General features: G+C 36.7%; 1 protein-coding gene across 1 annotated transcript; it reads right to left on the reverse strand.

Moving 5' to 3' along the window:
- Nucleotides 1-6,032: 6,032 nt before the first annotated feature.
- Nucleotides 6,033-10,233, reverse strand: LOC135749866 (Schwann cell myelin protein-like). Its single transcript, XM_065268544.1, has 8 exons — nucleotides 10,121-10,233; nucleotides 9,864-9,942; nucleotides 9,057-9,419; nucleotides 8,533-8,868; nucleotides 8,117-8,410; nucleotides 6,782-6,878; nucleotides 6,668-6,686; nucleotides 6,033-6,592 (listed from the first exon to the last, which is right to left on the reverse strand). Exons 2-8 carry the CDS (start codon nucleotides 9,898-9,900, stop codon nucleotides 6,497-6,499), a joined length of 1,242 nt encoding a protein of 413 aa, XP_065124616.1. The 5' UTR covers nucleotides 9,901-9,942; nucleotides 10,121-10,233; the 3' UTR covers nucleotides 6,033-6,496.
- Between the last annotated feature and the right edge of the window lie 5,180 nt (nucleotides 10,234-15,413).

Here is a 15,413-nt window from a genome sequence, read left to right on the forward strand (position 1 = left end):
TGTGTCTACAGTAGGGGAGAGTGGGGTAAAGTGAGACATTTTTTACATTTGCTCCCCTCTAAGCGAGCTAAAATGATATATCAGTGAAATTTACACATTTCCCATTAATTCAGGATGTTTCCTAGCTATGGAAATTACCAGAATGTATTCAGTACGAAGAGCAGTGAAAATATGATTGTTTTAAAAAAAGTGGTCTTGTGTCTCACTTTACCCCAGCTTAGGGGTAAACTGAGACAGACCAGAAAAATCAAGGGGGTAAAGTGAACCAGCTCGGGGTAAACTGATCCACTTACTTTTTACACTCTGAAACTACCATAACAGCACATATTGTAACAGATAAAATCCTAACGGCTAGCTTGACAACCACACATTCCAGAACTAATGTTGGACTAGTAACAGAATCAAGGGGATTGGTCAATTAAGAACATTATTTTTCTAAACACTTGAAAGTACAGTAACTCTGAACCAAAATCAAATACAACATAACATAATTCAAAAGTTATATTTTTTGGCCAGTTTTTGCCTTTATTTAACAGTGAGTTTTGGAGAGGACAGGAAAGTACAGGGAGGAGAGAAGGGTATTGGATGGGCAAATGACCACGAGCCGGGAATCGAACTCCCAGAAAGTGTGAAAGCACCACATGTCGGAGCGCTGCCCACTGTAGACCATTGGCTCCGACAATTCAATTTTTTTTAATTAACATTCAAATGACATATAGAACCAGTTAGATTAGAACGCAGTCTGGGGGTCAGAACAAAGGACCCTTAGAGCCAGCTAGTGTCTGCGGGTCAGCGCAAAAGACAATCAGAACCATCTATCAATATTTCTATCCCTTGCAGCTGCTCTTACTTTGGGTTCACACCAGACGTGAGTTCAACGATTTGTGCAAGTAGATTACATTCAAAGTTAATGCAAAGACACGATCAGACGCATCCTCGCCTGGGGCGATGCGAATGACGCCATATGAGCGGAGCATTTGCCGCGAAAACACGCACTATTCACCTCAAACATGTCTTCGCCCAAGTTGAAAATATTTATCTCGAACGAAAAATTTGCATGACACAATGTTAAATCCCGTGAGTAATCTAGAGTGAATAATGCTACGTACACACCAAATGTGGGGCAGTGCGTTACTTGATCTAGATTACTCGCAGGATTTAACATTGTGTAATGGAATTTTTCGCTCAAGTTGAATATTTTCAAATTGGGCGAAGACATGTTTGCGGCGAATAGCGCGTGTTTTCGTGGAAAACGCGCCACCCATATCACGTCATTCGCATCGCCACATGCGAGGACGTGTCTGATTGCGTCTTTGCATTGACTTTGTATGTAATCTACTTGCGCAAATTGTTGAACTTGTGTCTGGTGTGAACCCACAGTACCATGATGCCTCGCGTTTGGTGTGTACATAGCATTAGAAAATTCTTTCCTTCCTTGACCTAAGCAGCTGCACTCTCCATCTCCTCAAGGGGTGTTTTTCCCCAGGCTGTCTTCCTGGTGTATTGACTAGGCATAATGATTTTTCTGCAATGTTTATAACATTAAAAATAAAACATATGTAATGTAATATTACATTAAAATATGTTTTAGACTAAACTGAACTTGTGCCTCGTGTCTCACTTTACCCCACATCATTTGTCTCACTTTACCCCACCACCACATTTTTGAAAAAAACTCTCTCTCTTGGAAATTCAGGCTAATCTTCAGCTAGCATCAACACAAGGTTTTATATGTTGGTAGTTCATAAACATGTGTGATATAAGTTTTTCTACCTGAATCAATTTGCTTTGGCACAACAGTTGATTAAGTTGACAGCAAGAAAATTTACTTTTACAAGCAAAAAATATATTTTTGTGAAAAAAACATGTTAACCACAGCAGCATGAGGTCATGTCCTTCATGGCCAAGGGGAAATTTGAGGGGCTTAAAAACATAATGGTCATAGGACCACAAATGTGTTCCGTTGCCTAGATACAGGGGGTGTCTCACTTTACCCGATGTCTCACTTTACCCCACTCTCCCCTACTGTAGATCAGTGTATTTAATGTTTTGAAGAACAGTGTAGTGTTTTGCAAAAAGAGTGAGGCTGAGAATGTGCTCATAGTTGTGCAGATTTGGGCTAAAGTTTTAATACTTGAGTGTCAGGTTTCACTACCTGTGTGTTATATTTAATTTAAGTGTGTAAGCAATCATAAAAAAACTGTACTGAAGCTCCAATAGCAGCTCCGATCAGCACAGTTGTTGTTATAGTATTATGATTATTTGAGCGAGAAGGAGAACCACAGAAAGCATTTCATTTAGCAAAGCTAGTGATGCAACTTCCACTTCCTGTGTTTTGAAGATACAACTTTTTCACATGGTAACATTTTGCATTTGTCATTGGCACACAAATGCCGTGTTGTGATGTTTAAGTAATTTCCACTGAATCAGTGACTGAATCAGGTACTGGAGAAAAAACTGGATGATCACCAAAGCAGTTTTGGAAGCAGCTCGGCTTTGACCATGAATTTGTCAAATGTATTTCATCTGCTCTGCACATTTGTTCTCCTGTGCATCCATTTGTTCCCTGTGATAATGTTGTGTAGTCTAAAAATGTGATAATCTGTTTTGTGTTGTAAGGACCTAACTTGGCATGGCGGTGGTGGAGGACCCTATTCTGTGTGATTATTGCATGCATTGTGATGCTGCCTACATGTTGGCCTGGGACATTGAAAATAGCTGAAGCACTGAAAATTGCATGGTTATGATTTTACAATAATTCATCATAAAATATTTTAAACATAATTTTGTATATAATGGTATTTAGGAGTTTACAGATCACCCTAAAGCCCTTCTGACTGGTTCAGCAATCATCCTGACCCCCCTTACTAACTGAATAACAATTTTACATTTGCCAAACACTTTTTCCAGACAACTTACAGTATAAAACACAGTTTATATAATTACTGTTTGTGGTTTTCCTGAAATTCAAGCCAATGAATTTGGTGTTGCTCGCACAACTTACCAATTCTGTATTTTACTGACTGTCTGTTGAACATCAAGATGAGGTCTGTACATTTGGCTTTAAACAAAAACTTCACAAGAGGGCGCTGTTGCCTATAAAATCCTTCAGTCACATCATCATTCTGCTTTTAAAGCTATACTTCCAACAAACGCATTTAATATTTTGCAAAGTTTATTATGGTAAAAGAAAGTTTACCTTTTTAAATAATTATAGCTAAAATAAAATTTGAACCAAACTAAAACATCGAAAACCTTAATAAAATATACATAGATAGATGCCATTAATTACTGTAGCCAGCCATTAAACACTACACAACACAAAAAATCTGTGGATGCTAAAGATAAACACAATTGATTTATTTCATAAAACCAAAGTACATGATATACCACGTGTGTGTCATTACCCACTTTAAAGTGCATTTTTTATTCTAGTTAGTGTGATTCTATCCAAAGCAAGTTAATAAGCTTTATACGGTAATTAACAGACAACAGAGAAGAACTTTCTTCCCAAACACAATCAGTATTATATACTGTAATACATCACATGTATTACAGTAACCAATCCGTGAGAATGCCACGGAAAAGAAAGTCTGTGGCAGGGCCACAGAAAAATGCGGAGATCCGTGAGAATGCCATGGAAAAATGAGCAAAAAATTCCGTGACTATGCCACGGAAATTCATGAGATCAGGTTGATCGTAACTAGGCGCGGAGGTCTGACAAGCTTACGAGCGAGTGAAACATGCCGAAGCGTTGTGAATATGGATTGTGTAAATCTGATATCCGGTATTCTAAGAGTTTGGACAGGGTGGTGGAGTTTTTCCCTTCCCGAAACTTAAAACCCAAGAGGAGAAATGTCGGACGTGGATCAAGCAGTGTGGAATTCACAACTTAATATTGACAGGATTAACAAAAAACACATACGTTTGCTCCAATGTAAGAGCACGCTAATGTTAGCTGGCTAGCTAACTCAGTACATCATTGCTTGGAAATAATGACGGTTCTTTGTTCATAATGCATTTATTTAAATGTAAAGATATATTTAAAGATGATTACATATAAGATGATTAAAGGCAAGACGGAGGATTACTGACATACTTCAAAAAATATTGTAGCATTTTGTTATTAGATGGCCTACCCCTGAGTACCTCAATCCGATCTTGGCTCTCCCGGGGGTTAGTCCTATACAAGTGAGAGAATGTTATCATTGCAAAGTGGTCAGGCTGATGTCTTGTGTTTATTTTGGTGTCTGGTTTATAATTATTCAATTATTTTCACAAATTTGACTTACGCTGTGCATAAACAAAGCTTGTTCTCAATTTGTGTGTTTTCCATTTGAAAGGAATTTCAAGCGGCTGAGAAGAAATAGAAGCGGACATAGTAGAAAAACTAACAAAAATTTTATTTAACTAATTAATGAAATATAATTAACTGTTTTCAAATGCACTAAAAATATAATTTTATAAATTTTAATTATTGTTATTATATTATTATTATTGGATAATTGATTTTAACTTCTCTAACACTTGAAGGAAACTTTACAAAAAAAAAACCCATTATCAACTGAAGAATATTCATGACGCTGTTATGCTGCGTTTACACCACCCCGTGGTAGAGGTGTGAAGCACGAGTGATTTCAATGTTAAGTCAATGTAAAGATGTGAATGAGGCGTTTAGCGCGACGCGGTAGATGCGATTCCGCCTCATTCGCGCATCTAGTATGGACGAATGGTGCTTTTTGTGCATTTTGCATTTGACGCGAATTTGCGGCTGACGCCCGAGTTGAAAAATGTGAACTTTGGCGGATTTTCCAATCAGGAGCCTGCTTGCTGCTGTGGCGGAAGCCCCGTCCGGAGTCACTCAACACGAAGGAAAGCTTGATATTGTCCATGAGCAGTCCCCCGGAGCTATATGACACAAGTTCTTATTTCTATAGAGACAGGAATAAAAAGGACCTCGCTTGGAAGAGTGTCAGCCTGGTAAGTTGTAAATACACATTTCACTTTTGAGTCATGTGACGTTTATTTCCCCCATAGACCAAATAAAAACCGGTAACTTTCTCGATAAATGCACCATCAACATCAGCCATCTTACAAACAGACAAACGCATAGCACTTGCCCCTCCGACAAGAAGCGGATTTTGACTCTGATTATTATAAGCTCAAATGAGCAGGTGACTCGATATTCTTTTATGCTGCTGAATGATCTCTGCTTCAGCGCGAAGTGACCTGCATGTAAATCCCTCATTTTAAAGAGTTGAACCAACTTCATGTTGCCATGACACGCGTGTCCTCACTACGACACGCGCATCATTGTTTATGCATCTCATTTATAATTTCCTGATAACTGCTTCAATCTGGTTTGCGACATTTTTAGTCGTGAAAGTTGGTATGCATGTAAATCTCTCTTTTTAAAAGAGCTGAACCATAAATTTTGTTGTGATGACGCATGTGTCCTCACATGACACACCCGTTATGGCATTGTTTCGGCTTCTTGTTCACACAGAGTGATTTCCGTGTATCTTACTAGGTCCTCTTTCCGGCAACGATCCCAGAAGATTTACGGGACGTGTTTGCGTTCACACAGAAGCTTGTCTGGCAATTTTACGGGTATTTTCTGGGACCAAAGGTCTGTGTGAATGGGGTTATATTATCACTTAATGGCATTGATAAAGAAAGATCTTCACACTTTTATCTATTGGGTCTGAAATATGCAAGTCAAAATGATCTGAATCACTCACATCTGATCTTACAGAGTAGCAATTATGCTTAATATGTAAACCATTTCTGAGTGTAGATTAACTTACTGCTCTTTAAATGTGTTATCATTTTTTTATGTTAAAGTGCTCTTCAACGTAGATGAGTGCTATACCAAGAAAAAGTATCTAATCACATACATAAACATAACAACCATAAATGTTATGTGATTTATTACTTTGACATGAAAATGCAGTTTATATCAACAACAAAAAATTATATTTATTGAAGTATTGGTTAAGATCAATATAGAAACCAGAAGATTGACTCTTTAATGACCAAACAATAATATTAATAAAACAAAGTGAATATATATTCTGTAAATACAAATTGTTAGTAAGACATTTAAAATCAGAAAGGAGTTTGTACATCACCAACAGGAGTTTTTACATTTAGTTTAAAGAAACTGTATTACAAATACTAAGACTTGTGTGCATAAATTCATGGCCACTGACATTTCAGTTCAATAACATCTATTTGTTGCTGCCCAGTATGATAACAGATGGAGGGTATAGTTATTTTTTAGGCATGGTCCATTTAAGCATATTAAGAGTGCTGGTATTTCTGTCTTTTGCCAAAGATGTAAACGTCACAAGTTTTCACTTCTGCAATACATGTATAAAAATACTAACATCAAAGCTGCAGTGTGTGAAAGAGGAGTAGATAGTAAGTTTTATTCATTATTTATTTATACACAGAGGGACAAATCTGATGAAATTGTCAAATGTTTATTTGTTGTTTATTGTGTGTCATCTTTCTTCATATTCATAATCTCATAATCAGACCCTGAATCAGAGAGCTGACGAGAAGCATATGTGCCTGCATCTTTGTGAACCTGAAAACAAAAACAATCTCAAACATCATCATCACTTTCATTATCATCTACTATAGTAAAACATCACAAACTCACCTTCAGCTTGCTGCTCAATCTGGAAGAAAGAAAATCAAGTTATTAAAACCCAGCAGAACACAGCATCACTAACTACTGTTAATCTTTATCTAGATTGTTATGTCAATAACTTACTGTCTAATTCTGTAAAGGGCAAATCCAACAGTCAGAACATACAGGATAAGAATCAGTGTTAAGATGATCAGGAGTGGAATTAAAGTCTGTTGACAATCTAAAATCACACAACATCCACATAAAAGAGAAACATAAATAAATGTCAAAGTAATACGAGAGAAAAATAAATCACCACATTGTGCCAAAGTAGGGGTGCGTGGAGCAAAAACAAACGCTGGGTTAGTTGTAACACAGACTGTTTACATTGTTGCTATTTAAATAGGCTACACACGAATGATTGCTGGCTGCCAACAAAAATGTGCCTGTCTTTTCAAAATCATGTCAAATTAATTTTTGTTCATATCTTTATTTGAATAAGGTCATGTCAAAGATTGAAATCATAATGAAATTAATGGCTAAAATCAGACTTTGATGCTCATTATCTAAGAATTTGATTTTGAAACTGTAGTATGGTTATTACAGACTGGGTCACATATAAAATAATTATGATTGTTTTCTCACATATTTAGACATTTGTATCCATTTATAATTGAACTATTGTTAGAAAAGGGCTGGATGAATGAATACAGTGTGGATAGCTGTCTATTATAGGCAGATATATAAACAATATCCACTTCAAGTATATAGACAAAATAGTATTGAAATATTTGCCTTCAAACTTAATTTTTAGCAAGTTTTACAACTAGCCCCCTGCCTGTTACAATAAACCCCACCTATGGGGTAAGTTGTAACGTTTGCACTTCTGTCACGTTTGGTGTTATTGTCCAAGAATGGTAAGTAATAGAAACAAACTTCAAATGGGCATTTGTAGCAGAGATGTGTGTGTTGCTTGGGTAAAAATATAGTTAATCAAACTCAAATATTTTTTGAATGAGTCAAAACCAAAAAGCGTTAGGTTGTGTCCCGCTCTCCCCTACTATATGTCATTGTTTTGTTTTTTGTATAGTGGTCCTGTTATGGGGGGACGCCAAAAAAGTTTGAGAACCACTGCTGTAGGGGACAATCTACTTTTTTTTGCTTCTAAAATCCGTTTAAATGCAAAAATCATTCATATTACACCTTTAAAGACGTGTACCACACTCTAGTCCTGTGGTATTCTTGCTCTACTGCTTGAAACCAGAAGACGTATAATTGTTTAATCTGTTATCGTTTTCTAATATTTATAAAATATTTGTAAAATAATGATAATGGGATTATTAGATGGGAAATTTAACAATATTTCCAAACTAGTTTACATTTTGGTCAAACAATTACCAAAAAAGTACAACATAGTTGCATCTCTGAGATGTGTGAGCAAATAAAAACACATTATTGTGTGAGTTTGAGTTTCCTTACTTGTCATCTCCTGAGAACAAAAAACCAGTTGAATCTGTTTACTGGCATTTCCGTGAGTGTTGATGGTGACACACTTCAGAGTGTCTGTGTGTGTAAGTGACTGATGGAGAGAAATGAAGCTCCTCAAGTCTGTTTTGCTCAATCGCTCCTCACTGATGAATGTGTTTGTAGAGTTACTGACAGGACGTCCAGATAGAAACCACTCCACTTTAGGAGAGGGATTCCCATGAGCCTCACACAAACACACAGTTACATCAGTTCTGTTACAGCTGAAGAGAGAGATTTTGGGTGCATCTGAAAGTGAAGGAGAAATTGAAGCTCATGTGTTTTGCATGAGAACTGATGCCTCTACTGTATAATATGAAGTATATAAAAGTCCATAAGATCAATGAAACATGATAAAATGATGCTCTTACACTGAACACGTAACGTGATGTAGCTCTGTGCTGTTGCGTTCCTCTGCTGTAGCTGGTAGGTTATAGTGCAGATGAAAGTGACTCCATGTTGAAGGTGAGTTGCAGTGAAGTTCAGATCAGAGATGATCTCAGTTTGATTCTGGTGATCCAGCTGTAGTCTGCTGCTCTCATTGAGGTGGAGTCTGTCAGTGGAGCTCCATGTGAGAGTTGGTGGAGAAGAGGAGCAGAGAGTCTTAGCAGAGCAGCGCAGACACATAGAGCTCCCCTCTAACACCTCCTGAACCTCAACCTCCATCTGATCCTTAAACATCTGAACTGTGGGATTGGGAGGAGAGTCTGAAAAGTACAGAGATGTATTTTATATATGAATTGGGGAAGGTCACACAAAACCCAAGATAACCCAGCTTGTAATTTTCCCATCTAAGTATTCTGCATTGTTTGCCTACATATGCATAAACAGATTTTGTACTGTACTAGTTTATAATTTGTAATTAACAACAATTTTCAGTCATGAAGTCACTCACCCATCACATTTATTGAAACAGATTTTTGTCTATAGATCCATTTTAGTTCACCATTACCCTCAATCCTAAAGAAAAACCCCCCACTGTAATTTGAAGTAATGTTAAAAAAGATGGTGGTACAGTCCTTGCTTATTAATTTTCCAGTTATTTCCCCTTTAAAATAGAGATTGATCCTGTTGGAGTAAAACACTACATTTTTTGAGAAGTCAGTCCCATCTTTAAGCCACACCCCTGCAGCACTGTCAGTGAGATCTTTGTCATATTCACTATGAATATCAAATCTGCAGTTTATGGTCACACAGGATCCACTCAGAGCTTCAATCTTCTCTGGCAGACTGACGCTCCAATCTCCACACCAAACACCTACAATACAAACATGATGAGAAATACAAATTAACATATTGTATAGTGTAAAACATTCAGACACACCAACATTATCTGCATGTATTTTTATTTGAGCATTTCTTAATAAATCTTATAAGCACAATACAGTATATATTTTGTAAAATTTATTGAACATTCAGTTGCAGTTAAATCTACCTCATATAAAATACAATAGTACATTTTAATTTAAACTGTTGTAATAAATATTGTTGTAATATTGTTTATTCTGTACGATATCCAAGTTTTATAGTTACAATATATTTTTGGGTAAGCACACCAAACATAGGCTACATTTAGCACTTGAATTTATATCTATCAGTCGTCTCACTGATGCTATTTTAACGATTACCACAGCACAATAAACATGTCACGCTTTTATTAGCGAAAAACATTTATGCTAAAGAAAAATTAAGAATAACAAACCTTGTAACAAAAAAAATAAAAGAATAAGTTTATCCATCTCTTTATTAAAATGAGATCAGTCCTTTAGAGAAACACACACCTGTAAATATGTAATAAATGAACAAAAGAAAATCATATATTAAACCGCACAATGTAACTCATCACTTGGAATTTATAATAAACAAATGTAATACAAATGTCATAACAACATCTGAAGCATCCAGCATTTTAACAAGTTAAAGTGAAAACAGTGCAACATCAGTTTTTGACTATCTTACCAGAAATGAGAAAATTGGTGTAACCAGTGTAATATTTTCGATGAAAGCAGATTGTTAAAATGTCTCATTCATGGATCCTGAGGATTCTGTACTGAAGCAACTGCTGATGATTTGAAACCAAGCAAAGCTGTGTTGTGTGAAGTCAGTGTTACTGATATCAGATGTACTAATCTCGCTTCCTGTATCATCTTAAACACACTGTTCAAGATTATCTACAGTATTAAGAACACTTCAATGGGTCATGAAAAGTCATATGAAGCAATTCAAAGTTTTGTATTGCAATTTATGAATGCAATTATTTAATAAAAGAGTTGACCTCTTATGAACAATCATATTCTGTCTTACCCAAACTCCACAAACGGTTTCATGGTGCTGGAATATAAACCATATTTTCAGAGATAATGGTCGGTTTCAACTAAATTGTCAATAAAGTTGTCTACTATCACACCACTGGTCCTGCTCTTCCTCCTCATCTACCACCTCTTCGTCATCCACCACCTTTTCCTTATCCTCTGCCTCTCAAACTGTTTCCATCCCTTGTTGTTATGAACACACAACACACAAGTACATTTATGATTGATTGTGTATACAATTGGTAAAAACTCATTAGAAAAAAATGTTAACATTCTTTAATTGTGGTCTTTAATTGTGTACTCGATGATAACTGTGTTGTATTTGTGTTCAGCTTTGTGGCCTGTAGCATTTTTAAACACCATTGCATTGTAGTGTGAAATTTGGTTTTGTGTGTGAAAAGCTTGTGTTGAGAAATGCAAATAAAGCCACAGGGAATTTGCTTCAGAGGTTTTAATGTTTTAGTAATTCATAAAAACTGTAAAGTCTAAGTAAACAAATGAGTTAGAAGTGTTTTCAAATGCAAGCAGTTGGCGTCTGTAAATAAGTGTAGCATTTTTAATGTCTGTAAAAATTGTGTATGCAACCTTAGGTCATGACTGTGTTACATCTAGCTAGTTTTATGACTATACACTTTAGTTTAGCGAAGAAACTGTTGTATGACCATAGGGCTTGCTTGATATCAAAGGTTTTGTTCAATTATAAGGCCAACTAGTGGTGCAAGCATACAATTTTGGTTATAACCATTTATGTGTAAAAACACAAAATTTGAAGGCAATTTTCGGCCATTTCTGATGGAAATCTAAATATATCGCTAATATAGGTTTTTTGTTTAGAAGGTAATGCTTTGTTCTTCCTATGATGGTTTCGAGTCGATCAGAATAACACTTTGCGCATGTTTTTTAAGCGCTATTTTGCTACACAGGGCTAACAGTAAGGCGAATTCTGGCATGTTTGGTATCGTTGGACTCAGCAACGATTCAGTAGTCCAAGGAAACAAGTCCAGTGAAAGTACGTGGACGGTAGTCTGACCACTAGGTTGCACTGTGATGAAACTCTGCATGCACCCTCAGTTCCTGACTGGCATCACAACTACCAAGGGTCATGTCAATAGACATAAGTTTGGCAAAGATATAGCCTAAAATCTGTTTTTTTGTGCTTTACATAAAATTGGAAGACAAAGGATTAGTTTATCGAAATTCTTTTAAAACCTTTTGCCTTGAGTGTCTCTAGATCAGGGCTATAGACCTTTTACGCACTTCCGCATTTTTCGACTGGAAATACGTCAACAAAGTGTATGACAACTTCCTGTTATCGTAGCGGCAGATACGAAAAATAGCAGAGTCAACGAGTCGCTGTTTCTGTAGTGTTCAATGCTGTTCGTCTTCCAACCAGAAACAGCCATACCTTTATAATTGTTTATAATAGTATATAATAGTAACAGTAAGTAAAGAAAGTGCTGCAGCAAGAAGAGTGAACACGCAAGAACGGGAAACTTTTGCCAACCGGCATTCTGTCTATATTAAAACCTCCAGTTTGTGAGGCTCCTCGCTCTCTCTCATTGACCTGAAGCATCTACCTCTCACTACTACCTGTCCCTGTAGTATATTTGTTACTTAAACTGCATGTAGCAAGGAAACATTGCATGTTATCTCATATAGAAATACACAACTTTGCAGCAGACTGCTAGTAAAATTTACCTAGTACAGCAGCTACACCAAATTACTGGTTGTTATGTTAACCTCATGTCATCTCACTTAAACATAACTTACACACGACATATTCACTGCGATGTGTTAAATCTTATATTACAAATTCACAACCCCTAGATTTACAATTAACGTAAACGGAGTTATAGCCGGTTTTGTAGCTAAAGCTTACCTTGATAATTGTGGATAAACTCCGCGCGGAAGAATTTATATCCCTTATCCAGTTTGTTCCCTTTAGTGGACGAATTTATACTCACACTCTTCACCACATCGGTGCTGGTGAACTTCGGTAGACAAGTTAGGAAAGTCGGAAACACTCTAGCTGCCATTTCTCCACCAACAACAAAGCTTATACCGGAATTGCGTTTACGCGTTGTTTACGTATTTCCGGTTTTTGCGTAAATGGTCTATTCAAATCTTACCCTGGAGGGCCGGAGCACTGCATAGTTTAGCTCCAACCCTAATCAAACTTACCCACCTGTGATTGTCTAGTGATCGTGAAGACTTTGATTAGCTTGCTCAGGTGTTTTTTGATCAGGGTTGGAGCTTAACTATGCAGTGCTCTGGCCCTCCAGGGTAAGATTTGAATAGCCCTGCTCTAGATGGTACATACCGATTTTCGTGGCAATGGGGCAAAAGCTCCAAGACGAATTCGCAAAAGTAGGTTTTAAGAATAATTCAAAATGACGGGTCAAAAGTTATAAGCAAAAACGTAAGTGCAACTTTGGAATGTTTGAATGCTTGACCCCTAAAAAGTTAAGCCTCATCTCTTTGCAGCTGGATCTGGCCATCGCACTTCATCCACATCATAGTCAATGTCCTCTCTCCCAAGACAGCAAGGAAAGAATCTTCTTCAATGATAAATTCATCCTTGCACAGACCCTGCATCAGTTAGGTCACAGGCCTCTTCCATGACTTGAATGAGGGATAACTTGACATTGGAGATCATAAACCTTCACTGCCATACTGAAAACAACTCTTCAATGGGGTTAAAGGGAAAGTTCGGCCAAAAACTAAACCACGATTTACTCACCCCCAAGCTGTCCGAGATGCATACGTATGCATATTATAACGAAAATAACTAGCTTCCGGTAACGCTGCCATCTTAGACTCCTGTATTCAGGAGAGAGTATCAGTGTAGTGTATACTTTTCTTAGTGATCAATTGATTCATATGTGTAGAATCTTTTTGTAGTGTGCTGCAAAATGTGTGAGGCTGAGAATGTGCTCATAGTTTTAATATTTGAGTGTCATGTTTCACTAGCTGTGTTATCTTTAATTTAAGTCATAAATTATCATAAAAACTGTACTGCAGCTCTAATAGCAGCTCCGATCAGCACAGAGAAAAGAATAATAAAATAATAATAATTATTGTTGTTGTTATTATAGTGTTAAGATTATTTTGAGAAGGAGGAGAACCACCGAAAGCATTTAATTTAGCAGAGCTGTGATGCTACTTCCTCTTCCTGTGTTTCTATCTACGAAAACTGTTTCATGGTCTTTTCGACCACACAGTATTATTGTTTATGTTACAATAATTCAAATGATCACAGACATTGTGAGATTAAGTACTTAATTGTTTGGATATAAACACTGATATCTTCAACACTTGTCAAAATCAAAGTGATTAACTTTTGTAATTAAAATGTTGCATCAAATAAACACATCTAATGTGTTGTCCTTAACTTAACACATCTCTGTGTTATTTTTGTAACAACACACTTTGTGTTGTTTTAACACAGCTTGTGTTGACCTTTATTTATTTGAAATCAAAATCAACATGAAATGGCACATAATGTGTTTAAATGTACACATAATTTCTTAGAGTGTATATATGATATTGTAGTAGGATAACTGCATTGCTTTCCTTCACCGTGTATTTCTATTCACTTTCAGCTGGGTTATATTCAATTGGTAAAAAAACTAATTAGAAACAAATTTAAACAATCTTTAGTTGTAGTCTTTATAAGTGTCCTCTATGATAACTGTGTTGCAGTTGTGTTCAGCTTTGTGGCCTGTAGCATTTTTAAACACCAGTGTATTGCAGAGTAAAATGTGTTTTGTGTTGTTGCAATAAAAAGTCCATGCGTTTTGCAAATAGTGTCTAACTCCCTAAACTTGTTTAAGGTTTTGCCAAAAAAGTGATTGTTTGACCAATGGGTTAAGGCCACTGGGAATTTGGTTCAGAGGGTTTAGTGTTTTAGCAATTCAAAAACAAAAAACAATATATATATATATATATATATATATATATATATATATATATATATATATATATATATATATATATATATAAAATTGTCTAAAGGGCAATTCACACTGATCCCACAAACGCCTAATAAAATGCTTCAGTTGGAGTTTGTTGGGTCATTATGAAACCCCTGCTGGCAGTTGTTGGATCAAAGTAAAAGAGACTTTAGAATGTTGGGATTGGTTGGAGTTGGATGTTGTTGGATCAGTGTGAAATTGGCCTTAAGTGAACGAATGAGCTAGAAGTGTTTTCACATGCAAGCACTTGGTGTCTGTAAATAAGTGTAGCATTTTTAATATCAGTCTTTTCCCAATGAAACACAAAAGCTTTCCTTTAAATAATGTGACCATGTGAAGAATTGTATTTAGCATTTAGCAAAAATGTTGCTTTATAACTACAACGTACATTCTTCTTATCATCCTCTACTCATCACGCTGCTGGGACACAGTTTGTTTTGTGTTGTACGCAAAAACCTTGGTGCAATGTTTCAGTAATTTCTCTATAGAGTTTCATTTTCTCCTGCAACAATCTGCAGGACCAATCAGCGAACAGATGGGGGTGGCTAAGAACGATGACGTTGCGGTCGTGCGTCAGTTTGAGTTGTAGTTCAGTAATGGCAGCGGAGAAAGACGTGAGAAAAGCTATTCGGTCCGTTGTTGCAAAACTGCCGAATATACAGAAGTTAAAGCCGGAGCAAGAACCAGGTTTGCAAAGTTTTGTTTGTCTGATTATTCTGACTTGTTGTTTCCGGACGGTTTCGGTGCATGATATACGTCACGACCACACGTTAGCGATTGGCTTTGGCAGATCCTGAGTGACTCTGGGCAGATCCAATAGTTTCAAACTTCAACAATGGACCCTCCTTAACGGAAGTAACGCTTTGCAATGGAGCGTGGCCAGACTCTCTGTACAAATGAAATGAATGTACGAGAGTCTGGTTGGACCAGGCTAGCATTGCTGGGCCATGCTGAAAAACTCTTCAA

Source organism: Paramisgurnus dabryanus, chromosome 1 (genome assembly GCF_030506205.2).
Source record: "Paramisgurnus dabryanus chromosome 1, PD_genome_1.1, whole genome shotgun sequence".
Classification (NCBI taxonomy): Eukaryota; Metazoa; Chordata; class Actinopteri; order Cypriniformes; family Cobitidae; genus Paramisgurnus; species Paramisgurnus dabryanus.

Coding starts and splice junctions, on each gene's coding strand:
- LOC135749866 (XM_065268544.1), bottom strand. CDS start 9,900: ATGGATAAACTTATTCTTTTATTTTTTTTGTTACAAG. Junction 8,869..9,056: donor TGTTTCAATAAATGTGATGG/GTGAGTGACTTC, acceptor TGTACTTTTCAG/ACTCTCCTCCCAATCCCACA. Junction 6,879..8,116: donor TTGTTCTCAGGAGATGACAA/GTAAGGAAACTC, acceptor GTGTGATTTTAG/ATTGTCAACAGACTTTAATT.